Here is a 26,071-nt window from a genome sequence, read left to right as displayed (position 1 = left end):
AGACATGGCTCAGAGCCCATGGGGCCACCTGAGGGTGCCAAGCTGCTGAGACATGGCTCTTCCAGCAGCCTGTGGCCTCCCTTCCGGGGGCCGGGGTCCCTGAAGTTCTGCCTGGAAGGTGCCCATCCTCCAAGTCCCTTGGAAACTGGGCCTCAGCACCTTCTGCCCTGCACCTCAAAGCCTCTTCCCGCAACCGGCCCGAGGAGCGGGGCCTGAGGTAGACTGTGCGGGAGTTCCTGGACTTCCCTCTGCCCAGTCCAGGGAGGAGGAGGGAACCTCTCGCCCCAGCCCATGGTCCTTGTCCCTGGATGTGGGTGACATCGTGGCGTGAGCCCCTGGCCACCGTCCTCTGCCCACTACTCCAGCTGGCAGAATGCTGGCACATCAGTGGGGTGGAGAGTGAGGGGGAGAAAGGGATGACCCTGCTCAGCACGGCCTCAACACGCAGAAATCCAGCTCCTGGGGCTTGCGGCGCAGGTTGCACTGGTCCCGGGCCAGCAGCCGGCCTCCGTGGCCCACGCACTTGAGCGGGCGCCTCTTAAACCCCCGGCCGCAGCTCTTGGAGCAGGGTGACCAGGCGCTGAGCTCCCAGGTGGGGCAGGGCTCCCCACAGGCTTGTGTGTCCACGGGCCGATGGGCTGCATCACAGGCAGGGACCGTGCGCTGCCCCGGGGAGCCCCGGCAGTCCACCGCCCGCTTCTGCAGGCCGCTGCCGCAGCTCACAGAGCACGGCCCCCAGCTGCCTGCCACCCAGCGTGCAGCGGGCCTGTCGTCCGGCTGCTCCACCTGGTTGGAGAGGCTGAGGACGCTGTTGTGCAGGACAGAAGGGCCCCGGGGGTCCTTGGGATGGGAGGACTTGTCCTCCCGAGGCTCTTTGGGCAGATAGAAGGAGTAGCGGACCCGGGGCGGTGTCATCTTCCCCACGGAGAGAACCTCCACGGTCAGCGGCTCCAGGATGGGCCGGGAGGCCTGCAGGCTCTCCACCGCTGTGCCCGTGCCGCTGTACCGCAACAGGCTGCCCTTCACCACCAGGTCCCGCTCCACTGCCGACACCACGAAGTGCCCGTTGAGCAGGTACTTGCCTTGGCTGTTCTTCAGAGCCAGGTAGTTGTCATCCCCAATCAGCCCCTTGTAGCCGCGCTGGCGGATGTCGATGCTGGACGCGCCTGCGGGGATGGCCACCACGAAATTGTAGCCATGCCTGGGGTGGGAAACGGGGGTTGTGCATTAGACAGAAGCCTGGACCTAAGGACCTCACCGCTCCAGGATCTGTTTCCTCAGTAAACCTAGCTTTTGGTGAATTCTGGCATGGGAGGAAAAGCACGGGTCTGGGAGTCAGAGAGGTCCCTGCCCCTTGGCGATTGGTGCTGGGTAAGGTGCTGAGTTTCTCCAAGCCTCCATGTCCTCACCTGTAAAGTGGAGCTCAGAATTCCACACACCTCATTGAACTGCAGGGAGGATTGAGTCCACCGAAGCACATAAAGCATGTAGCATGGTGCCTGGCACACATCAAGGATGTGTAGACATCTGCCACGAGGACGAGGAGGAGGAGGAGGACGAGGAGGAGGAGGAGGACGACGACGACGAGGGGTGGGGCGGGGGGATAAGTCCAACATCCTGGAACCTGAGGCTAGGAGCTCAACGCAGTGAGAGGACACTGGCCCTGGAGGCAGGGACGCAGATCCAGCCTGGCTCACACGCCAACTCCTGGCAATTTTAAGCAAGCCAGTGTCTCTGGGTTCTGGTGTCCTCATCTGCATAATGAGTGGGTTAAGCTAAATGATTTCTAAGGCTCCTTCCAGCTCCAACAGGCTGTGAAAAGAACATCTGCCATTTAACCAGTGAGGTGAGCCTGGGGTATGTGCCTCCTACTCCCCATGTGGCCTCCCCACCACTGGTCCCTGCGAAGCACAGCCTGGAATGCCATGTGTCCCTGGTGCCGAGCTCCCAGAGATGGGGCTGGGCATCCTCCCTGCGCATCCCCACCCAGGGGCTCAGGAGAGGGTGTTGTGTCCAGGAGCACAGCCAAGGCTCCAGGACAGCCATCTAGGCCTTTCCATCACCAGCACCTGGACTCCCAAATTTTCCAGGCCAACCACAGCCCCCACTCCCAACTGGGACCTCAGGTGCCCTGCCTGCCCCCTCTTCTTCCAGAACGTGGATCAGGGCTTTCCAAGGAGCATGTGTTTGACCTCAGGAAGCTCAAGCTGGGGGGCCCAGATTCTGGAGCTAGGACTAGATGCCCAGGGCTGTCCAAGACGTGAAGCCTCCTTCAGTCCCAGCCACTCACTTGCTGTCTCTTGGCAGTTTATTGCCATTCTCACCTCAATCTGATCCCCAAGGTCAGGGCCTCAAGTCCAGGGAGAGGCTGGCAGCTGTCACATTCAGCCTCATCAAGGTGAAGGAGTATTGGGCATTTATTATGCACCAGGTGCGGTGCTAACTATGTTACTTGGACTAACTCCCTTATTCCTCACAAAAGCACACATGTAATATATTAGTATTATATCCACTTTACAAGTGGGGACATCTAGAGACCTGGAGATTGAGTTCCTTTGCCCAGGGTCATCCAGAAAATGGGTAACTGTGATCTGAATCAGGTCAGTCTTACTCTAGAACATTATACAGACCCTAACAACTCTGCCCACCTTCCTGAATACCGTCTCCTGTTAAGTGGGTCTTCCCCCAGCATTCGTCTTTGTTTGTTGAAAGAATGAATGAATGAGTGAGTGAACGAGTGAGTGCAGGACAAGCAGCCCTAGATGGGTGGCCTCTGCAGCAAGGGTACTGGCTGGATCTGACATTTACCCCAATCTAACCCAAGCTTCCAATGCCCTGGGGAATTCCACCTCCCTCCCTTTGCTCCCTGGCAGCACCTTCCAGGACCCCAACTCACATGGGCTTGGTGAAGAGTCCTGTCACCTTCTTGCAGCTCTTATTGTCTCCCCCACACACCCCACACTTGTCGAACCTCTTCTTGGAGCCCAGGTTCCCATCACAGCCAGCCTTGATGCACTTGCCTTGGACACAGACGGAGGTGGAGTCAGGAGAGCACAGCGTGCCGTCCACCACCTGCAGTGCCCCAGAAGGGGAAAAAGAAGGAAGAGCAGAGCAGCTCAGCCGATGCTCCCCCAAACACCTGGTCCTTACTTTGTTCTCAGGCCCCAGGTTCACTCACCTTGGGTGCCAGCACATAGAAGTAGCCAGTGCCATTGGCTCGGCAGATGAGCTTGCACTTGTCCCGAGGAGACACGCCTGAGTACTTGGGCACCCATGCCACAGCCAGAGTGAGCCGGTTGGTGCTGTGGTTGTAGCCATTGAAAGCCTCACACTGCTCCTCCCGGAAGCTCTTTCCGGAGGCTAGGGAGGGAGAAGCATAAGAAAGAAGTTGAAGGGAAGGGCTGAGGCCGGTGCAAAGGACAAGCCTCTCTCCCAGCCTGCCATGGCTCTCTTAGCCCTTCCCACCCTTGTCACCAAAGCTGCAACCTTCCCCCATCTCACAGCACTAAAGCAGGCTGGGCCCAAAGGAGCCAGGGCGCAGATGAAAACACATCCCCTGAGCTATGCACCACCTTCTCCAGTAACCCAGCCTCAAACTCCCTGTAGGTTGCAAACTATTTTCAGAATAATGTAACTCAGTGCATAAAGTAAATTACCCAGATTAACGACAACACCAGTTACATTTGCTACACAACTCTCAATACATTTTGAAACAAGTCTGTGATATATGTGCTTTTTTGTTAACGCATTAAATATGATTCAGGGCCGAGCACAGTGGTTCATGCCTGTAATCCCAGCACTTTGGGAGGCCGAGGCGGGCAGATCTCCAGAGGTCAGGGGTTCAAGACCAGCCTCACGAACATGGTGAAACCCCATCTGTACTAAAAATACAAAAATTAGCCAAGCATGTTGGCAGGCGCCTGCAATCCCAGCTGCTCAAGAGGCTGAGGCGGGAGAATGGCTTGAACCTGGGAGGTAGAGGTTGCAGTGAGCCGAGATCACACCACTGCACTCCAGCCTGGGCAACAGAGTTAGTGAGACTCTGTCTCAAAAAAAAATATATACATATATATGATTCAGTAATGAACCTGAAAACTACTATAATTTTGAAGTAAGGATGAGCTTAAACAGCATTTTGAAAATGCTGCAACAACCAAAATGTCATGTCATCAAATATCCATGATTCCTACTGATGACAAAGTCACACGTACTTCTACTACTATTGTAGTTTTGTTGCCTAACTGAAAGGAATACTAAATTTCAGATAGAAAGGTAGTTTAAAAAAATACTAATTTCTCTCTGAAAGAAATACTAAATGTTAGATTGAGACATTAATAAAAATAGAGATGTAATTTTTTTTCCCCACCAAGTTATTGGGCTCTGGACTCCTGCTTACAAAGATGGGCTGGGCAGGCCTCAGCTAAGAGGACTTCTAGTGTCTCATTCCCATGATCCATTTAGTCTCCCAGGCTAAGCATCCAGAAGGAAACACCCTTGCCAAAGGTGAGTGGAAAGAGGAATGATCCCAAGAAGAATCTGCACCTCTCCACTTCCAGGCTTTGTCCTGAAGGTTAGAATCTTGACTGCAGTCCCTTCGTCATCAATAGGAATCCATGATGGAAATACTAGGCTACCTGAATTACCTGTATACCCAATGACCTGGAGGCCTTGCATTACACGGAGTAGGGGTGGGGTAGGGGTGACCTCCAGCCTCTCCTCCCCTGGGCCCAGGCCACCACTGCTCTCCCCGCCTCACCTGAGCTGGGGCAGGGTTCCAGGTTGCAGGATCGGTATTTCACCCTCACTCCCTCGCAGTACTTGCCCCCGTTGGCAGGAATGGGGTTGGTGCACTGCCTCCTGGCCAGCTGCACGCCCCCACCACATGTGCGCGAGCAGGGGCCATAGGGCTCCCATTTGGCCCAGGAACCGTCCACCTGTGAGGAAGAGCCTGTTATACTCCTTGGCGGACCCAGGTGCCACACCCAGCCCCTTAGCCCATAGAAAAGCTGCACTGTACAGCCTTCAAGTTCTCATCCCACCTTCCTGGAATGAAATTCATGTTGCATAATGAAGAAAAAAACAATAAGCAAATGGCCAGTGTACACCGAGCCCACCCAACGTTCCAACCAACTAATTAGCAAACAGCAACTGCTCCCAGATGCAAAGGAGGCGTGCAAAAGAGAGGCCTCGCTGGGCAGTGGAGTGATACAGATGTGTTTCCTTTTTTTTTTTTTTTTGAGGCAGAGTCTCCTTCTTTTGCCGAGGCTGGAGTGCAATGGTACAATATTGGCTCACTGCAACCTCCACCTCCCAGGTTCAAGTGATTCTCCAGCCTCAGCCTCCCGAGTAGCTGGGATTACAGCTGCCTGTTACCATGCCCAGCTAATTATTTTGTATTTTTGATAGAGATGGGGTTTCCCCATGTTGGCCAGGCTGGTCTCAAACTCCTGACCTCAAGTGATTCGCCCATCTCAGCCTCCCAAAGTGCTGGGATTACAGGTGTGAGCTACCGCACCCAGTCAGACGTGTTTTCAATAGACTCCACCCATACCACACCACCCTAGTGGGCTTGAGCAATGGCAAATCCTCCTTAGCCTTCCAGTGCTTCACTTGCAAAAATGGGGTGGATAATACTAATAATACTTGGGCCTGATATCAGGTGGATGATAGAAGTGACCTAACGGGCATGACAATTCCCAGCACCACGCTGGCCCTGGCAGAAGTTCAGAGATTCCTCTAATCTCACAGCTTGCCGGGAATAAAATAAAAAAACAAAAAACGTTCCCTTTATTTGTTGTCAGTGCATTCACAGGCATCTCTAAGGCACGGCCAGCCCCCAGCCTTGCGGATAAAAAATGTCACCATAGATATGTGAATGTTTTTATTCCTTAGTGTTCGATAATTCAGACTTGACGCCAGACCAAACTGATCTTAACCTCAATCGGAGGCTGTATTTGAGAAAGTTTCACCATGAACCATTCTAATGTTTCTTTTAAGAAGTGATAAAGATAAGACACTATTAAGCAATCCTAAAACTCGATTTGGCTTCAGGGTGAATTGTGCAGTGTTTTGGAGGGCTTTTTTTTTTTTTTTTAAGTTTTTTTTAACAGGGTAGAAAGAGAATAAAATTTACAGTGCCCATGATGTTTTCCTTAGAATGACAGTGAAATGAGTGTGGATCCCCTGAACACGCATCAGCTGAGCAATAGAGGAAGCAGCCCAGCTGCTGTACTCGCCGGGAATTAAAACTCTGCCACCGACCGTCCACACAGTGCCTAAGCCTAACTCACATGGAACTAAGCAGGAACTGGCTGCATGTAATAGAAACACTTTAACCTGTGTACATATCCAGCATATTTATTCAATCTCCCCTTTTGTCAGATAGTTCTTGTTTCATTGCGTCAACACCTGTTTGATCCTATAAAAAACCACCACCGCCACCCTCCTTCAACCCTGCTGTGGTCTCAAACTACTCAAACTAGTGCCTCACCTCATTCCACCCTTTCAGTCCCTGAGAGTGTCACCCACATTGGCTCTTTCCTCATACTCACTCCCCAGAGCCTGGCACTGTGCGTTTTGTCCCCATCCCACCCCGGAAGCTGCCCTCTCAAAAGCCACAATGGCCATGTGAAGACTAAAAGAGTGTGCCTAGGCCTCGTGATCTCCAATTCTTCTTCAGCATGTAGCACTGTTCCTGCAGTTTCTGAGACAACGCTACCTGGTTTTTATTTGGTATCACTGCTTCCTATTCGTACAAAAAACGTTCACTGTGCTCCCGCCCTGTGCCATTCACTCATTCCTTAGCCAAACACTTGTGGAAGTCCCTGCCCTCAGAGCAATTACTCCCTGGTGGGGAGACAGACAATAAAAATGAATCCGGGAATGCAGAGTGTCGGTGGGCTTCCAAGCAGGTGGGAGGGAGGAGTTGGGAAGGGCTGCTCTGGATTACGGGGGACTCTCTTGTGCCTGAAGGATGTACAGGTGGCATAAGCCATGCAGACATCAGAGAAAGGGCATTCCAAGCAGAGGGAGCAAGTGCACAGGCCCTGAGGGGCGGGGGATGAGCCTGAAGTGCGCCAGTGTCACTAGGGCCAACAAGGCAGCGAGAAATAGGACCCCTCATTCTGAGCCACGGCAAAGTCCCTAGAGGGCGCCGAGCAGAGAAGTGGCATAACCTAAGGTGCATTTCAACAGAGCTGCCATGGTGGGAATCATCTGTAAGGAGTAAGAGCAGAAGCAGGGAGACCAGTTAGAGGTAACTGCATTAATCCAGGGGACGGGGGGTGGTGGCTGGGGCCAGGGTGAGAGCAGATGAAGTGCTGAGAAATGATCCTAGATCTGCCTTGAATATCTTCAAGGGACGTGGAGATACAGGGTGTGAAGCATATGAGAGAAATAAGAGTTTCAGCTTGAGCAACCGGAATATGGAGTTGCCAGCGCAGCTTCAGGGGAGATGGCCGGGAGCTCAGTCTCACCGACGCATGCATAAGACGCTAATCAGGTGTCCAATGGCCACATCCAGATTCCCTTGCAGATGCAAGTCTGCAGGTCAGGAGCGAGGCCTGGGCTGAAGATGCAAATTTGGGGGTCTTCAAGCTCTAGATGGTATTTAAAGCCATGGTCTGGATGAATCAGCGAAGAGACTGAGTGTGGATGGTGAAGAGGGAAAGGACTGAGTCCCGAAGCACTCCACACTTTAGAAAAGGAGAGTAGAGGCCGGGTGCGGTGGCTAACGCCTGCAATCCCAACACTTTGGGAGGCCGAGGCGGGCAGATCACCTGAGGTCAGGAGTTCGAGACCAGCCTGGCCAACATGGTGAAACCCCGTCTCTACCAAAAATACAAAAATTAGCCGGGCGTGGTGGCGGGCACCTGTAATCCCACCTACTCAGGCGGCTGAGGCAGGAGAATTGCTTGAACCCGGGAGGTGGAGGTTGCAGTAAGCCGAGATCATACCACTGTACTCCAGCCTAGGCAACAAGAGCAAAACTCCATCTCAAAAAAAGAAAAGAAAGCAAAATGAGAGCATAAGGAAGAGGCAGTAAAGGTAATGAGAAGGGGAGGAGGACAACCGAGAGGCAGTGGAGACCCTGTTCCAGGGGCCAGACCTCTGGGCTGCCACAAATGCTGCTGGTCTGCTGGGCGATGGGAGGAAAGGTAACAGTCACTGAGCTTCGTGATGTGCAGGCCATTTGGTAGCCTTCATAAGAGTTGTTTCGGAGAAATGATGGCAGTCAAAGCCTATTTGGAATGGGCAGCAGAGAAAAGTGGGGAGATGGAATTGGAGACAGCAAGCTTGTACAACTCCTTCCGGGAACTTGCTATGAAGGGAGTCAGAGAAACAGACCACCAAGGAAGTGGGATGGTAAGAAGTTTTGCTTCAGATGGGAGAAATTGCAACAGATTCGTATTCTAAAAGGCATGATTCAGCTCAAGATTGGGAAATACTGGCACTGCAGGAGACAGAGAATTGATCAGCAATGTCTTTAACAAGCGAGAGGGGATGGGGTTCCTGCGCAAAGCACACAGCGTGGCCTCAGATCAGAGCAGGGACAATTCAGCCACTGTAAAGGGGACAGTAGGGGACAGTGGAGAACAGGCGCAGAAGCAGGTCGGGGGGTGGGTGGAAGTTCCCTTCTGATTACTTGATTTTTTTTCCCTTTGGGAAATGAGAAGAAAGGTCATCGGTGAAAGTTGAAAAGGAGGAAGAAAGAGTTGGTAATGGCGGGAGAGAGGTGATGGTGGGTGTGAACTAATGGTTCAGGAGGTTGGGAGAGTAACCAACTGGGGAAATGAAATAATGTGACTCCTGGACAGGATTATGGGCCCACCTAAATTTCCGGGTCATCAATTTATTTTACTTTTTTCTTACTTTTTCTTTTTCTTTTTTTTTTTTTTCTTTGAGACGGGATCTCACTCTGTCACCTAGGCTGGAGTGCAGTGGCGTAATCATGGCTCAATGCAACCTCTGCCTCCCATGTTCAAGCGATCCTTCTGCCTCAGCCTCCTGAGTAGCTAGAACTACAAGCATCTGCCACTACGTCCCACTAATTTTTGTATTTTTTGTAGAGAGGGGGTTTTGCCATGTTGCCCGGACTAGTCTCAAATTCCAGGACTCAAGGGATCCTTCTGCCTCAGCCTCCCAAAGTGCTGAGACTACAACTGTGAGCCACTGTGCCCAGCTCAGATCACAAATTTAAACTGAGACCAGTGAACACAATTGCATGTTTTTCTCCAACCACAGTCACCTGTGTAAGCACAATTGAATGGGTGAGTGAGTTGGAGTCAACCCAGATGGTGGCTTATCCAAGTGAGTTTGATGCAAACACACAGGGGCAAGGGAGTCAAGAGTGTACGCAAGGGAGTGATTTCAAAAATGGACTGTGGAATTTCAGCTCACGAAGGAGGAGGTGAGGGCACCAGAAGGGTGAGGCATGATGGCAAGGTTGTTGCAGCAATGGATTGTAGGCCCAGATGGGATTGAGGAATTGTTGGAATCCAAATCCCAGAGGGAGTCATCTGGGAAGACAGGGCCTTGGTGGTCAGAATGGGATTCCTGAAACAGACCTGCGGGAGCTGCAGTGATTTGTAAGACATGCTTTACGATCTGACCTAGGCCAATGAGGGCAGTGACTTCCATGAAGGTTTCCTGGAAAGTTTCAGTTCAAACAGGGTGACCAAGCGATTTTAAGAGGTGGAGGAGGTAGATCTTGCCTAATCATAGACTGAGAATGCCAGAAAGTGTGGAAAGACGGTGCTTCTCAGATCGCATTTTCTCTATCCAATATTATCTTAACTTGTCTCTGCATCCTCCAGCCTCATCTTCCCAGGAGGAGGCACTGACCACATACTGCCTGTCCTCAGGACCTTCTAACGCCTGGCAATCACGATGGCTGCCGTCTGGCCCCAAACAACCTTCCCGAAGGCAGTTCCCATAGAGCCTTCATCTACGAGGCCCTGCAGCTCACTCCGACTCGCCCAGGACCTCCCTGCCTTGCTCTGTTTCTGCCTACAGGGATCCTACTTATCCCTCAGGCTCTCTTCAAATCTAACCTCCTCCTCCAAGTTTTCTCAGTCCCCTCTCATCATCATTCATCTCTTGAGCCCTGTTCTCCTGTGACATGTTTTCATTCTTCTGTCCTTCTGCATAACACGTGCCTCTCTGTGTCTTGTATCACAGCTACACTTCGAGCTTCCCCACTTGACTATGAGCTCTCCGAGGCATGGCCTGTGTTTCCTTTCTTTTTCTGACCACCACAGTATCTCACCCAGTTCCCTGAACACAGTGGGTTGTTGCCTAGCAAACGGTTGAAGGTTTAATTAGATATGTATCCCCAGAACACAGAAAAATATTTTAAATAATTCTGTGCCATACTCATCTCAGGGAAATTGATAATGTGCTTGGTGGATGCTTTTTTGTGATGTTGACTCTGTGCCCAGAGGCAAGTCCTCCCCGAGCTGAGAACAGGGATGGGAAGGGACAGTCAGCTCCAGGATCCAGGAGGAAGACAGACCTCTTTTTCCTGCCCAGAAAAGTACAAATTCCTCTCCTACTCCCAAAACAAGACCTGAAGAAGACAGAGTTAATACATTCAGAGAATATTTGGGATTCTGAATGTTCTTGTTTGGTTCCTATTTCTGTTTATCAGGAGGGAAAACAAGTGTTGTTCAACTATGTTTCTGCTAAAGAAAAACAGCAATTACAACAGAAATGGACGCTTGGTTCAGAATGCAGCCAGTTCCTGAGGCTTGCCCAGGGCTTTGCTTCACTGCAGTTCTAAGCCCCATTCCTGCACATGGTCCCCAGCTCCCTGGGTGTGGAACACGCTGGGAAAGAGTGGATGTGGGAAGGAAGGGAGGAGCCAGCGAGTGAGCCGCTTCTAACACTAGGTGTTCAGCTTTGAGCCCAGAGCTCCTCCCCAAGTAGGACGAGGCCCGGAGCTCAGGGCTGAGACCCCAACTCCCGTTGAAGGCTTTTCCCCATGTGTCTGAGGCGTCTCCAAGTCCTCTGACCTGCCATAGCTTCTCTCTCCAGTCTTAAGAGTCAAGAAGGGGACAGGACTATATAGAGGGCAGTGCAGGCACAGCTCAGCAATGCAACAGTGATGATCCCATGGCCCGTCTGTGCTAGGCAGCTTCCTGATGAAGACCGAGGGCAGGGGAGGCCCCCAGGTCTCCGTCCCTCCTCCCAGCAGTCCCGAGCACAGCTCCAGAATTCACTCACCCTGTGCCTGTTGAGGTTGTGTCTCTCCACGCAGGCCCCTTTGAGGCAGAACTTGCCCTCGCCACAGCTGGTGCCATCGGCCCAGGGGAAGTGGCGGGTCTGGCACACCATCTGTCCCTTGGCCTTCCCAGTGCACCACAGCTTGGTGCAGTACTGCATGTAAGGACAGGGCTTGGAACCCACGCCAAAGGCCAGCTCGCACTGCTGGCTCAGGGTGTAGCTGGCACCGGGCAGATCCTCGGGCAGGGAGATGGGCTTGCTGGGTTGGTCCAGGAGGCAGTCACCTGCAGAGAGCCAAGGGCGTTCGTTAGGATGAGCTGGGAAGATGAGGTTTGGCTAGCCCAGGGCAACAGGAATGCACTCACGTCAGAGCCCAGCTCCGAGGGGGCACACACACCTAACGTACAGAGGACGGAGAAGCGAGCACCTCCACCAGGGGCAGCAGCAAAGCCTCCTCCGAGGCGGCCTCACTGCCCTCCCGCCGTCCTGGCTTACCGTGCCCGCTGTCCAGGAAGTCAGTGATGATGGCAGCACTGCAGGCTGACCAGGGGTTGGCGCGGTCGATCTGGATGAGGGTCGGGGACATCATGTGGTTGGCTCGGAGCTTCCCAAACACCTCCTCACAGACTTTCACATTGTCATGGGGCATGTTGAACACGTGGCCTGTGGGGTGAGGCAAGAGGACTGAGAGGGCAGGAGGAAGGACATGGGGGTTGGAGGGAGGAATGGGGCAAGGGAACTAGAAAGCATATGTCAGCGGTTTTCAGGCTGGTCATTGCCACCTATCAATAGACTGCTTTCAAATGTCCTCAAGATCATGTTCTTGTGTTTTCTGTCCCCTGCATCAGGCTGTGGGCTCCCTGACAACAGAATGTATGTCCTTGTCGTTAACATGGTGTCCCCACAGTGCCTAAGTGCTGAGACACTCTACTGAGGGGCTCAAACCCCGTCGCCGGCCAGTGGGGCTGGAGCGATCGGAAAAAGTACAACAAAGCTGCTGCTAAGGCTCACTGTGCCCTGAGAAGGGGTCCTAAGGCTTCAGAGCACAAGGGGCAAAGACACGTGTCTCCCACCCTCCAGGGCGTCCCAGGCAAACCCAGAAGCCCCCAGGAGGCGCTTATCCAGCCTTACCCAGCTCGTGGGCAGTGGTGAAGGCGGATGGAAGCCCATCGTCCTCAATGACAGAGCAGCTTCTCTTGGGGTCGCACATGGTGCCCACGTCGGCCATGCCCAGGGTGTCACAGGTGGTGGCTCCACACAGGTCCTGCCGGGTGGGGGAGAAGCAGAAGCCAGCCCAAAGTTAGAGACAGCGACAGAAGGGACCTGAAGGGAAGAAAGGGCATCCTATGGGACATTCCAGCTCATCTCATTCCAGCCTCACCAGGCCCAGCACCTTCCAGCTGGGCCCTTCTTCCCAGGAGGCTGTGGGGCTGTTCACAGAATGAACCCAGGCTGAGGGGGAAACTCAGGAAGGGCTGTTCACAGAATGAACCCAGGCTGAGGGAGGAAACTCAGGAAGGGCTCCGTGGCTCACCAAAAGACTTTGCCTAAACCCTATGCAGGGAGGTCCCCTGGGAGGAAGTTAGGAGGTACCAAATTAAACTACAAGGGCCACTACTTTACAGAGAGATAGCCCTCCAGATCAGAAAAGCAGTGACTCCCATAGCCAGGGGAGGCTCGCTGAGGCAACAGGGAGGAAGCCAGTCCCATTCCCACCCAGAGGCAGCTTTGAGCAGCCTCAGTCTTTGCTGGGCTGCCTTTTGGCCAACCACAAATTAAGTTCAGATTCCCAGCCAGAGGGCTGCCGGCCAAGGAACCACCCATGCCAGCAATTTGGCTGCCTTAGACTGGGACGAAGCAGTGAGGTGAACACAAGTCCCCATTCAGACACAGTTTCATTGGCTACAGAAGCACAAGGGGACACAGGCTCAGTGGCTGTTAGGAAGAAAGATACATGAAATAGAGGGATGGCCAGCTAAGCAGGAACCCTCGTTTTGTACTGAAGCTTAACTTGGCTGCAGAACCTAGGGCCTCCAGCAGCAAACCCTGACAGGAAGTATTCCCAGGGGACACCAAAAGGCAGGATAGGGCTTCCGAGGTGAATCTCTCAAATAACTTACTGAGTGTTGTTGGCCAGAAACACTGCCAGATACCTTAAAAACCCAAGAGTTGGAAATAGGATGAGACACTTGTGTACATTCTGCTCCTCTTAAGAAGACATGTGTTGGGTCAGGCACCGTGGCCCACACCTGTAACCCCAGCACTTTGGGAGGCCGAGGCAGGTGAATCACCTGAAGTCAGGAGTTCGAGACCAGCCTGGCCAACATGGAGAAACCCTGTCTTTACTAAAAATACAAAATTAGCTGGGCGTGGTGGTGCATGCCTGTAATCCCAGCTACTAGGGAGTCTGAGGCAGGAGAATCACTTGAACCTGGGAGGCAGAGGTTGCAGTGAGCCAAGATCGCACCATTGTACTCCAGCCTGGGCGACAAGAGCAAAACTCCAACTCAAAACAAAAAGAAGGAGAAGAAGAAGAAGATGTGTGTTGAATCAGTGATGCTGGTTCTCTCTTCATTACATCGCTGCCTTCAATGCATAAGGCATTCTGCATTTCACAGGAAGCTACTACATGTGTCACCTCATTTAATCCTCACAATAGGCTTATGATGCAGATATATTATTATATCTATTTGTCAGAGGTGGGAACTAGGCGCATGCCCACAGTTCATCACGGCCATGATGTGTTAAATGCTGACACTGTGCATGCACTTTACACGAATGGCCCTATTTAATCCTCACAACATCCCATTGAAATAATGACTATTACTACCACCTTCCACAGGCAAAGAAGCACACGTCTGCATGCATGTGCATGTATATGCGAGGTCGCATGTACATCTGTGTACGTGCTGGCAAGGGGCGAAGGTGGGCAGCAGCACAGCGCAGGGAGCCGGGAGCCAGGGGGCATGGGAGGAAAAGCGGTCAGAGTACAGAAAATCAGCAAAATTTAATCCAAAGCACTCAGAGGTTTACCACCTGAGCAGTCAAACTTGGCTTCCCACGGTCAGGTGATAGTCACACCTCCTAATGAGTAACAGTTATTTCGAGGGTGACCAGCCTGAACCCGGGTGCACCAGAGGCAATGACGTGTGCCCTGCACACCCAGCCAGGTCTGCCGCCTGTGCTTGCTGGAAGCATTTCTTCCACTTCTAGGAGCCCCACGGAGGACTTCAAACGCCCTTCTCTTCCCATATTCTTTCGTCTTCAAAGACTCACTCTCCCAGAAAGCTTTCCTTCCCAAGAGCTCTGAAACCTAGAAAACAACCACTGTCAAACCTTGGGAGGCGCCTGGGCACAGTGGCTCATGCCTGTAATCCCAGCACTTTGGGAGGCCAAGGAGGCAGATCACTTGAGTCCAGGAGTTCAAGCCCAGCCTGGGAAACATAGTGAGACTCCATCTCTACAAAATATAAACAAAATTAGCCAGGCATGATGGTGCATACCTGTAATCCCAGCTACTCAGGAGGCTCAGGTGGGAGGATCACTTGAGCCTGGGAGGGTAATGCTACAGTGACCCGTGATCACGCCACTGCATTCCAATCTGGGTGACAGAGCAAGACTCTGTCTCAAAAAACAAAAAACAAAACAAAAAAAAAAACTTGGGAAGAGACCTTCACCTGACCAGCAGTTTAGGGAATGTGACAGCTGAGGAACATGGATCAGCGTGTGAACTATGGGGAAGGGAGCCAAGATGAGGAGGGCAGGGATGAAGGCTCTTGCAAGGGCATAGTGAAGGAGGTAGGCGTAGAATGGGTGTAGTGTAAGACCCAGCAAGGCTGGGGCTCCGGACGTTCTAGCCCAGCAGTTGCAGCCTGTGGGGGCAGGCACCTACGCTTGCCTCTGGGCTGCCCTGCACGCTCACTGCTCCCTGTGTAAGAGGGAGAGGGTGTGGAAATAAGAATCAAGAAGTCTAGATTCTGGTCTCGGCCCCATCACTAAGTAGATGTGTGACTTTATCCAAGTCCTCTCTCTCTCTGGGGCCTTGGTTTCCTGCTCCGGGGAAGGGCCAGCTTTCAACTAGAGCCTGAATCAACCAGCGCTTTCCGCCTCTGCTCCTTCCCCAGTCCCAGAGCATGCAGCCCCTTCTGGCCCTGTAGGCTACGAAAGGAACCCACAGAATGACATGTTTTCAGAACCCCAAGGAACATCTTGTCTACTGACCCAAGTCATGTAGTTGACAGCACTCGCTCTCAGAAAAGTGGAAGTTACCCACGTGGAGATTCAGAGTCCTGTTCCCCAGCCCCGCTCTTCACAAATGCCTAGACCAGGCAGGACACAGTGGCTGGGGCCTGGAATCCTAGCACGTTGGGAGGCCAAGGCGGGAGGAGGACTTGAGGCCAGGAGGTCAAGACCAGCCTGGGCAGCATAACAAGACCCCATCCCTACAAAAATTAAAACGTTAAAAAGAAAGAAAGAAACTGCTAGACCAGATCGAATGCTCAGACTGGGATCTAGAGAGCGTCTGGAACTCAGCCACCCTGCAGCCGCCTCTGCGGCTGGGAAGTCCTTACGGCCAAAAGCCTCCTTCCTCCCAGGGAGGGTGGATTTTCTCGGGAGCAAAGACACGCAGCTGCAGGCCCCGCTTGGCCAGGCGCAACCTGTTCTTTCCATCAAGAAGTCCCGGTTTCCCTGGATCAAACAAGAGGAACAAGGAAAGAGCCGGCAAATTTCCTGAGGGTAAGAGCGGCTCTGGAAGCGGCCATCTTGCAGTAACCAGCGTCTTCACTGTGGGGAGACACAGTTGTGTGGGGTCAGAAGCTCTGCCTGTCCTCCTGCCACCCCTGCAGGGACTCAGTGAGGAACCCTGGGCCTTTGCACTTTGAACGCCTACACGTGCTTATACGGGGGCCCAGCAGTGCCTCATCTGTGCCATCAAAAATCTCCACCCTTCTGGAATGAACTCAGAGGCACTAAAACTGCCTTAACCTCTTCGGCTCAAGTGCTTGCCTGCAAAAAACAGAAGCTGCTCTGCTTTCTTCCTCCTAGAAGGTGTAGCTATTCCTCACCCAGCCCCTACCTGACTTCCCAGCAATTGGCCGTTTCCCCTTGTAGCTGCAGCTGCTTTTCCAGATCATCCTGGAATCATCTTGGCCAGGAACCGAATCCTCCTGGACTGTTATTTTCTAACTGTCCCTTCTTATAAAATAATTTAGGATTGGAGCCACAACTTAAAAAAATAAACAAGGATAACACCTGGCAGTGGCTTGTTTACCAACGACCCTCCATACATGCCTCCAGCGCGATTCCCACCAGCTGCCCCCGCGAGAACCTCCTTCTTACCTCCTCTCATTTCCCAGGCATGCACCAAGATGCTCATGTTTTCCAGCAATACAAAGAGAGAGGGATGCACAAAAATCAAACATATTAACATTTTTTTTGAGACTGGGTCTCGCTCTATTGCCCAAGCTGGAGTACAGTAGTGTGATCTTGACTCACTGCAACCTCTGCCTCCCGGGTTCAAGCATCTCGTGCCTCAGCCTCCCGAGCAGCTGGGATTACAGGCATATGCCACCACGCCTGGCTAATTTTTGCATTTTTAGTAGAGACTGGGTTTCACCATGTTGGCCAGGCTGGTCTCAAACTCCTGGCCTCAAGTGATCCACCTGCCCCAGCCTCCCAAAGTGCTGGGACTACAGGTGCGAGCTACTGCACCTGGCCGCACATTAACATTTTTAATGTGGCAGAAGACTTATGCATTCTCATGTAGCCAACTTCCTGCTTCCGTTGAAGTTCTAGGCAGGAGAGCCAGAGCTCACCTTCATGGCTACATCACAGCATCCAGGTATTATACTCACAGGACTTTAGGGCTGTCCTCTCATGTTGCAGATGAGGAAACTGAGGCTCAGTGACTTGAGATTACGCACCCCAGTCCCTGTGGCTATTGAGCAAAAAATGAGATCCCAAATCCAAAGCTATGTTCTTTGGTCTAAATCACGCAGCACTAGTTAGGAGACCGTAATGACTGGTGAAAAGCACCCTGCGCTAGTATTACTCCTGTGCCTTTAACTTGTTTCCCATCTGAACCTCTGCCATGCGTCACTGTATTTCCTCGTCCAGCCCCAAATCCATGTCTGTTTGTAATCCCCAAGGATGGGAGGGCCTTGCTTTGCTAGAAGAAATAAAATCTAGCAATTCAGTGCCTTGGCAATGTGATGAAGAATGTTAGTTACTTCTACTGGCAGATTCTATTTCACTGGCATATAAATCCCTCCAGATGTACAAAATGGTATTACTGCAAGAGAGTGAGGTAACCAAAACAACAATAATTACCTCAATGAAGAAGAAGAGGAACCCCAAGCTTGCAAGAAGACTAAATCTTCTATTTTAAAAAAAAAAAAATCACCCCTGCAAGAGAGGGTGCCTACAAATACAGTGATAATAGCTAACATTTATTGACTGGCTACTGTGTGCCAGACTGTCACGAGAGCTTTACCTGCCTTCATTCATTTAATCCTCACAGCTTTAGGAAGAAGACGCCATTTTCAGCCTCCATCGCACAGAAGAGAACCAGAGAAGGTAAGTAACTAGCCCAGGGTCACACAGTAAGCCCAAGGTTAGACAGAGAGGAAGGGGGCAGAGTAAGGATTGAAGTCCAGGCAGCGCAGCAGCAGGGTTGAGCTCTCACCATGACTTCCTGCTGCCTCTGGTGCATATCACCCCAAGAATGGAAGGCCCCACCCTATATCTCAAGCAAGTGCTGATTGACACTGAGTGGGAAGAGTCCTGGGGAGAGGGAGAGGCAGGATTAAGTGCTAAGAGTTCTCTGAGAGCACTGTCTGCACCCCACCGCTGGTTGAACAAGCCCCTGGCTCCTTGCCCCACACCTGCATCGACACACTGACCCCAGCCCTGCCCTGTCATGCACCCTGTCTGCTGACTCCAAGGTGGATTAAACACACACCTCGCTGGAGCCCCTCCTTTCTTCAGGGCAAAACCTCATGGCAAAGAGCCAAGATGAAATGCCAGAAGAATCTAAGACTCCCTCTCCCAACCCTGCAGCCTGACAGCCTCAAAAGCTGGATGAATGATCCCCAGGAAGGCAGGTGAGCTACCTAAGCACCCAGGGCTACAGGCAGCCCTTGCACTTCTGTCTGCACCTTCCTTCCAAAATCACCTACTGAACAGCCAACTTGCAGGGATCCAGGGATCCACGCAGGGGCCTATGAAGACTAACGAGATTCCTGCCTAAAAGGCGTTTACAGATCAGTGAGATCAGCAAATGCTGATGTCCATAGCTTCCACACAACAGCAGGAACAAGTGTTAAGCATACTTGCAAGGGCGATGGGGCAGAATGCTTTAAATCAGGCCTATCCCAAACTTGAGTCTGGCAAGGGATCCATAGCTAGTCATTCAACAAGAAGCATGTACTAAGTGACTACTAAGGTAGTGATAACTACCATAATTGGGGGCCTATTCGGGACCACTCAGTAACACTCATCTTTGCAACAGCCCCGTAAGTGAGGTATCATGTCATCATCATTATCCTCATTCTAAGAACGAGGCAAGTAAAGTGCACATAGCTGACTCATGCAATGTCCATTGCTAGAGAGTTCAAGCCCCCTGATTCATCCTCAGCTCTGCCTGACTCCAAACCTGTATTCTTTCCATCATGCCACGTGATCAAGTCAAGGTGTCAAGGAAAGGTTGGGAGGAAATTCCACGGGTGAGAGGGGACGCAAACAACTACAGAGAAGTTCAAAGGCAGAAGGAGAGTGAGACCTAAAGAAAGAGAAAAACTCACTTGCCTTTCTGACTAGACCAGCAGTTAAAAATAAAAGAAAAAGATTCCCTCCAACCTTCCTCCCCCATCTGCTGACATTAATATCAGGCGAACTCATTTGATGTAACGAAAGAGAGCACTCATCCTGCAAGACAGGGAACCAACATATTCCACTCCTCCCTCTCTCTTCCCACTCCTTCCCTCCTCCCTCCCAGAAGGCATGGTGTTGCGTTTCCAGTTGGTGGCCAAGAATAACAAATTATTAAATACTAAATCTACCAATGACCTCTGTCTCCTAATATCTTCCAAAGCCCGACTTCAAGAAAGATCCTAATGAAATCATGATCCTTTTCTATTGTATAGGGAGGTATGTATAACGTATGTATTATCACTTCATTATTAACTGTGTTTATCTGAACACTAAATCTCACTGCCCTATGACAAGTGCTTTATCATCAAAAGAATTGGCGTCTGTTTCACACGAGGTTCTAGAATGCTGCTCCGCTCTGCGCACTGTAGGGTATCCCCAGGGAAACACGGTACTGCTCAAGGTCAAAACAAGAAGACAGCACCAAGCTCGGGGTTGTGAGAGGGGAAAAGTCAGAGTACAAATGAAGAGAATAAGGGGGAAGAGAAAGACTGTAAAGATCCTGCCTGGAGAGTCCCAAAAGAGGAAGGTGAGAGCATGGAAGAAGAGCGAGAGGAGAGGGAACAAAGGTGGCGTCAAATGATACGACGAAGCAACAGGAAAAAAACAAACAAAATAGACCAGGCACAGTGGCTCAGGCCTGTAATCTCAGCACTTTGGGAGGCCAAGGTGAGCAAATTGCTTGAGACCAGGAGTTTGAGACCAGCCTGGGCAACATAGCAAGACCTCGTCTCCAAAAAAAGACATTTTTTTTAATTTAGTCAGGCATAGTAGCACATGCCTGTAGTCCCAGCTACAGGCTGGGTGAGACTGAGAGACTGAGGTGGGAAAGATAGTAGACAGTATTATAAGCAACTTTTTGTCAATGAATTCACAACTCAAATGATATGGAAAATTTTCTTGAAAAATATAAATGACCAAAGTTCACTCAAGAAAAACAACTTGAATATATATGTTTTTAAAATGAAATTTGTAGTTAAAAGTCTTCTCACAAAGAATATTACAGAGCCCAGACATGGTGGCTCACACCTGTAATCCCAAAACATTGGGAGGCTGAGGCAGGAGGATCTCTTGAGGCCAGGAGTTCAGGATCAGCCTGGTTAACATAGTGAGACCCTGTCTCTACAAAAATAAATTAGCTGGTCACAGTAGTGCAGGCCTGTAGTCCAGCTACTCAGGAAGCTGAGGTGGAAGGATCGCTTGAGCCCAGGAGTTAAAGGCTGCAGTGAGTTGACAGCACCACTGCACCCCAGCCTGGGTGACAGAATGAGACCCTGTCTCTAAAAAATAAAGAAATAAATGAAGAAGCAGACAGAATAACCATAAAATACAAGTCCTAAAAAAAAGAGAAATAAATGAAGAAGCGGACAGAATAACCATAAAATACAAGTCCTTAAAAAAAAAGAAAGAAATCAAGAAACAGTAAAACCACAAACTACAAGTCCTTAAAAAAAAAATCAGTCCAAAGGAGAAAAGGTGACAGACAGCAAAGCAGGCAGTGGAATGGAGGAGACGGCATCTGATGACACAGAAAACAAGCTCGCCTCCCCAGCCCCCACTCCACAGCCAGTACCCTTTCTGCTCCCATGCCTTGGAGGCTTCCTTCGCTCCAGCCTTCAGGAGAACGCCCCTCCGCCCCAGCGGGGCTGGTCTGGCACTTAGCACATCCTGTTGAAATTAGCTGTTGTATTGTAAGCTCCTCATCACATTGTGAATTCCTGGGGACCTGAGACCATTTTTTTTTTTTTTTTTTTGGGACAGAGCGTCACTGTCGCCAGGCTGGAGTGCAGTGGCACGATCTCGGCTCACTGCAACCTCTGCCTCCCGGGTTCAAGTGATTCTCCTGCCTCAGCCTCCTGAGTAGCTGGGACTACAGGCGCCCGCCACCACGCCCAGCTAATTTTTGTATATTTAGTAGAGACGAGGTTTCACCATGTTTGCCAGGATGGTCTCGATCTCTTGACCTCATGATCCGCCCGTCTTGGCCTCCCAAGAGGTGAGCCACCGCGGCCGGCCAAGACCACATTTTATTACTATTTGTAGCTCCACAGCCCAGGGTAGTACCTAGAAATAATAATAAATAATGCTCAACAAGTATTAAAAGAGTGTACGAATAAATGAATGAAAGCCATTCTACCACAAAGGGTTACCCAAACGGCAGCGTTATTGGACCTAAAGACAGAGAAGTCTCAGGGCATAAGGGCCTACAAAGTCTCAGCACTAAATACCTGGCTCCTGCCGCCCGCTGCAACAAGAAGCCAAAGAAACTTTTCTCCTCACAGAAATAAATGAGAAACACTCTGGCTCTAGTTCTTCGCAGATCCTGGTTCCAGTCCTGTGCTGACCTCACCCTGCTGTTATGAGCCTGGAGACCGATCACTTTGCAAAATCAAATGTGCACTTTTCTCCATGAACTTATTCTGAATCTTTAAGTAAACTCCTCAAATTGTCAAAATACTTGTTGTACAACCACTATATTCTCGTTTCCGGGCAGCTAAGGTTCCTGGAGACCGCATCTGCCTTAATCTTAGAAAGGGCAGCTACTCGCTCCTGTTCTCATGGAATACTGTACCTTCCCCCAGAGAGGTCAGGAGTGAGAAGATCCTGAGACTCTCAGAATGCAGAAGGCCCTGAAGTCCGAGCTGGTGAGGACGTGGGGGAGAGGTGTTTACTCTGAAGCATAAGTGTACATACCTTGATGGCAGCCCTGAAAACACAGAAGCCCCACTCTCTGGCTTTGCTCTCTGGGCACCTAAGGGGAAGGCAGCTTCTCAAAGTCACATCTTGCACATCACTGCTTCTGATCCAGTGGTCATGCATCTTGTACCCATTATGCATGGACAACACAGCCCCCGGGGGGTTGAACACACACTACTGAGAAATAGAAGCTGTCATGCTGTTTGATTGCTTCTTCTTCAAAAGGCAGCCTCCTTCTGACGGCATGGTCCTATGCCCAGCAGGAGTTCTCTTCCTAGGGCTGACTCCAGAAGCCAGCCTTCACCACCAGGCTGCAGAGGCTGAGGTCTTTTATTTTGGAGCCAGTGAGTGACCTTCAATGGGGCAGCCCAGGTAGCAAATGGGGCAACAGCTGCTTTGCCCATTAAGATATCCTGTTCTTGGCCCTTGCTTTTTTTCAAGCCCCAGCAATCTAACTGCCAAGCTGGTCTGTGTGCAGAGGTCAAAGCCACCTCCTTTGCAGCTTCCCCATGACTCAGGCAGTGCTTGCAGAGGCTGGGCAGTGGCAGCTCAACAGACCTCAGTTGGAAGAATGAGCACAAGGAAACAGACTCAGGCCAAAGACCTCCCTAGAGAAACCAGGTGGTGGGAGGAGAAGAAGGCTGGGAAAAGAGGAAGTTCGACTCTAGGAAGGGACTAGCTGTGCCAAATGGGTTACTGTGGAAGACTCCAGCTCCAGCCTGTGTGCGCCAGTCCAACTTTGAGTGACCATTTGGAAACAGTGGAGAGTTAGAGCCCCAGAGGTAACCAAGGATTCCATACCATCCCCAGAATGCTGTGGTTATGATAATAACAAAAAAAAAAAAAAAGAGCACGGCACAGATTCAAGTCACAGTCCCCCAAATTGGAAGAAGGAGCTCAATTGGATGGCTCTTTTCCTCCCAGCCTCCTGTATCTGAGAAACTTCAAGAATCCAAATACTCCACAGTGCCCAATCACTCCAACACCTGTGAATCTAAATGTTCCCAGATTCATAGCTTCTTTGACATAGAATATCAAGTAAGGCCTTGCAAAAGGCAGGGCTGCTTCCTGGGCTGGGTCCATCTTTCTAATCCCAATACTCAGTTTCCTTCTAACTCCACGGCTGGAATGTCCAAATACTCTTGACTAAGCTCACACCACTTCCACCCCAGCAAGGGCAGAAGCTAGAGCCCTGAAGTCAAGTGTAGTCATAGGAACTATAGTGACTTGGGAGCAGGAGCAAGCGTGCCAGCTCTGCTCTGTAGTATACATCTGGGCAAACGGGTCACCCTCTGACAGCAAGGATACAGGAAAATTGGAAAAGATTTTCCCAACTCAGCTCCAAGTGAAACTCCACTTGAAACTCCAAGTGAAACAGTCTCAGCTCCAAACAGGTGCCCTAACTACACTGCCTGCTCAGAATGGTCTAGAAGCCTCTTGGACCATGCCCAGCAGAGAAGGCTGTAGGAGAAGCGGCAGTGAAGGAGGGATGCTCGCAGTACTTGAGTCTGGCCTGTCACTGCAACTCACAAAATCTCTCAATGATTCCCTCCACCCAAATCCAGGCTTTCCAGGCCCAGTACAGAGAGGGGACAACATGTTACCCGAGAGAAATGTAGCAGGCGCTGACCTTGGATCACCTTCAGTTCTACAACCCTCGAAAGGAGACCTCAGGAGGTGTCCGAGAAGTCTCAGCCGCCCATACAATAGGGGCGGGCCGTTCCCGCCCAATCCAACACCATCCTCATAGCGTCTCCTATCGGTCTTGGACACAAACTGCGGCTCCGGGGCGGCAACTTCCTGGGTTCCGGCCCCTCGGCGCCTGATCCAGGAGGCGCTGATTGGCCGCGCCAGGCCAACACCTTCGGAAAGCGCAGGCTCTCCTCCAATGGCCCAGATGCACGTGAGCCGCCGCTCCGCCGAGCCTGGAGAGGGCTCTCCAGAAAACTACAGCTGGAGTCGGAAGAAGTTACGGAAGTTTAAACTCGGAGGCTTTGCACGATACAAAGGGGATTTGGAGCGCTAGGGGAGGTGACCCTGAAGAACGGGACTCTATGGGTGCAAAATGACAGCAGATCAACTCACCTGCCTGGTGAAGAGGATGGCGGTGTCCCAGTATTCGGGGTGCTTGTCACTCACTTTGTTCAGCTTCTTCTGCCAGGCACAGAAGTTGCGCAGGGTCAGGGCCGCGTTGCCGGTGACCTTGGGCCCGGAGTCACGATCTCTAAGAAGCAGCACCTTGACCACAACGATGTTGATGGGGTTGAGGATGCTGGGATGGCGGTAGAGTCGCGCCGCCGTTGCCAGCAACGTCAGCAGATAATGCTCCAGGTCCGCGCCGTGGAACTTGACCATTGACTCGTCCGCGACCACCAGCGTCTCCACGTACCGCGGGATGGACACGAAACGCTTGGCGCGCCCAGACCTGCGCCGGCTGCGACTCTCCCCCAAGCCCGCCCGCCGCGGCCTGTAAGGGTCCAGGGCCCGCAGGATGGCGGGGTTCCAGCCCGAGGCCACCCCGCAGCGAGAGGTGGGGTCTGCGGAAGGCCCGCCCGGAACACCCCGGCGCTGGAGAAGGTGTGCGCCCTGGCTGTTGCGCTGCGCGGCCGGCGCGCTGGCGTTGGGCAACGGGCTAATGACATACTCGGCGCCTCGATAGCCAAAGGCTCCGCGGAGCCCCCCGCACAAGCTCACAGCTGCGAACGAGTCCGGCTCGGCGTTCACGTCCCCAGAGTAGAAGCAGCGTCGCAGGTCTGAAGAGCTCCCGGTGAACCCCTGGTGGGGGACGCCCAGATGCTCAGTGGCGAAGGCGGGCGCCAGGAACTGAGCATCCGGCGTCAGGTGTAGGTAAAAGTCTTCCTGAAACGCTGTGATCTGAAAAATGAGTCCCTGATCCCCGGAGTCCTCGGGACCCCGCCAGTAGTAGCGGCGGCCGTTGATGTCCGGGTCCAGTCGGATGGGAACCACTACCTCCCGCTCTGGCTCAGAGCCTCCAGCGGTTCGCCCGGCGAAAGCCAGGGTTAAGATGCCCAGCAGAAGCATGGCGCCGGGCAGCGCACCGCCGCGCTCTGGGAAGGGGCTGGGCCGGGCTCTCCGGCCGCGGACGCGGTCTCAGTGCAGCCCGCACTCCGGTACCGCCAACGCTCCGGGACAGCCAGCAGCTCCCTGAAAGGAGAGCCAAGGGAGGGAGACTCCTCCCAGAGCAGCGAGCGCGCACCCGGCAGCCGGCGCTTCCTACCTGTGCCTTTCCAAGCAAAGCGCGCCCTGGGAGCTTAAGTACAATCGCTGTCAAGTGCAAGGACGAAGATTTGCAGCCGAGAACTAGCGGAAGGTGCCGGGCGGCTTCTCGCAACCGCAGCCACTCGCAGCGCAGCAAGCCAGGCGCTGGGCGAGCCTATTAAAGGCCCCCTCCTCTTTGGACTGCCCAGTCGGCGCCCCTCCCCTCACTCCCCTCCCAGCCTCCCAGAGCTCGCAGCCCGAGCCTCCAGGGGCCACCGGAGAACTCGGTCCCGCCTCCAGAGCAGAGAGCCACTTGGCGGGGAGGGAGTGGCGTTGAGCTGAGGCAGGAGGCGTGGGCTGGCCGGAGAAACCGGCGCTGAAGTCTCGGTTCACGTTTTGCTCTCGGTTATGCCCCACTGTCCCGACGCCTCAGTCGCTTCTGCCCCTGTGGACATCGTCCACTCTCTGGGCCTTAGCCTTTATCTCAAGGCAGACCAGGTCAGCAGCTAGGAATGAAGGCCCTTCACTGACCCCTCCTCAGGCCCACCTCATCCCTGCTGTTGCAACATCTCTGCTGTTTCTTAATCACAGAGTCCCCTAAAAGACCCAGAATCAAGAACTTCCCCCTTGTAAATGTCCTGTTGCCAGAAGGGCAGTAGGACAGCGGCATGGGAGCCCTCTGGAACCCAGGATCGCCTAGCCCCAAGGTCTGCCCTGGGCGGACGGTGTGCTGGATAGGCTGGGGCAAAACTGTTCAGTACTCAGGAATCTTACAGCCAGCTGTTAATCACAGACATTATTAAAAATTAAACTAAACACACTTACAATTAAACAAATTGTGTGTGTGTGTGTGTGTGTGTATATATATATATATATATTTTTTGAAACAGAGTTTTGCTCTTGTTGCCCAGGCTGGAGTGCAATGGTGCAATCTCGGCTCACTGCAACCTCCGCCTTCCAGGTTCAAGTCATTCTCCTGCCTCAGCCTCCCAAGTAGCTGGAA

At 52.2% G+C, this 26,071-nt stretch overlaps 1 protein-coding gene across 1 annotated transcript; it reads right to left on the bottom strand.

Moving 5' to 3' along the window:
- Nucleotides 1–24,891, bottom strand: ADAMTS15 (ADAM metallopeptidase with thrombospondin type 1 motif, 15). The gene is made up of 8 exons (XM_011934692.1): nt 23,935–24,891; nt 12,355–12,487; nt 11,719–11,886; nt 11,224–11,507; nt 4,757–4,934; nt 3,179–3,360; nt 2,897–3,072; nt 1–1,201 (listed from the first exon to the last, which is right to left on the bottom strand). The coding sequence occupies exons 1-8, from the start codon at nt 24,889–24,891 to the stop codon at nt 427–429; spliced, it is 2,853 nt and encodes a 950-aa protein (XP_011790082.1). The 3' UTR covers nt 1–426.
- Nucleotides 24,892–26,071: the final 1,180 nt, after the last annotated feature.

This window comes from Colobus angolensis, unplaced genomic scaffold, assembly GCF_000951035.1.
Source record: "Colobus angolensis palliatus isolate OR3802 unplaced genomic scaffold, Cang.pa_1.0 Scaffold137, whole genome shotgun sequence".
Lineage (NCBI taxonomy): Eukaryota > Metazoa > Chordata > Mammalia > Primates > Cercopithecidae > Colobus > Colobus angolensis.
The sequence above is the reverse complement of the archived record's forward strand: the minus strand, read 5'-3'. Positions and strand labels throughout refer to the sequence as shown.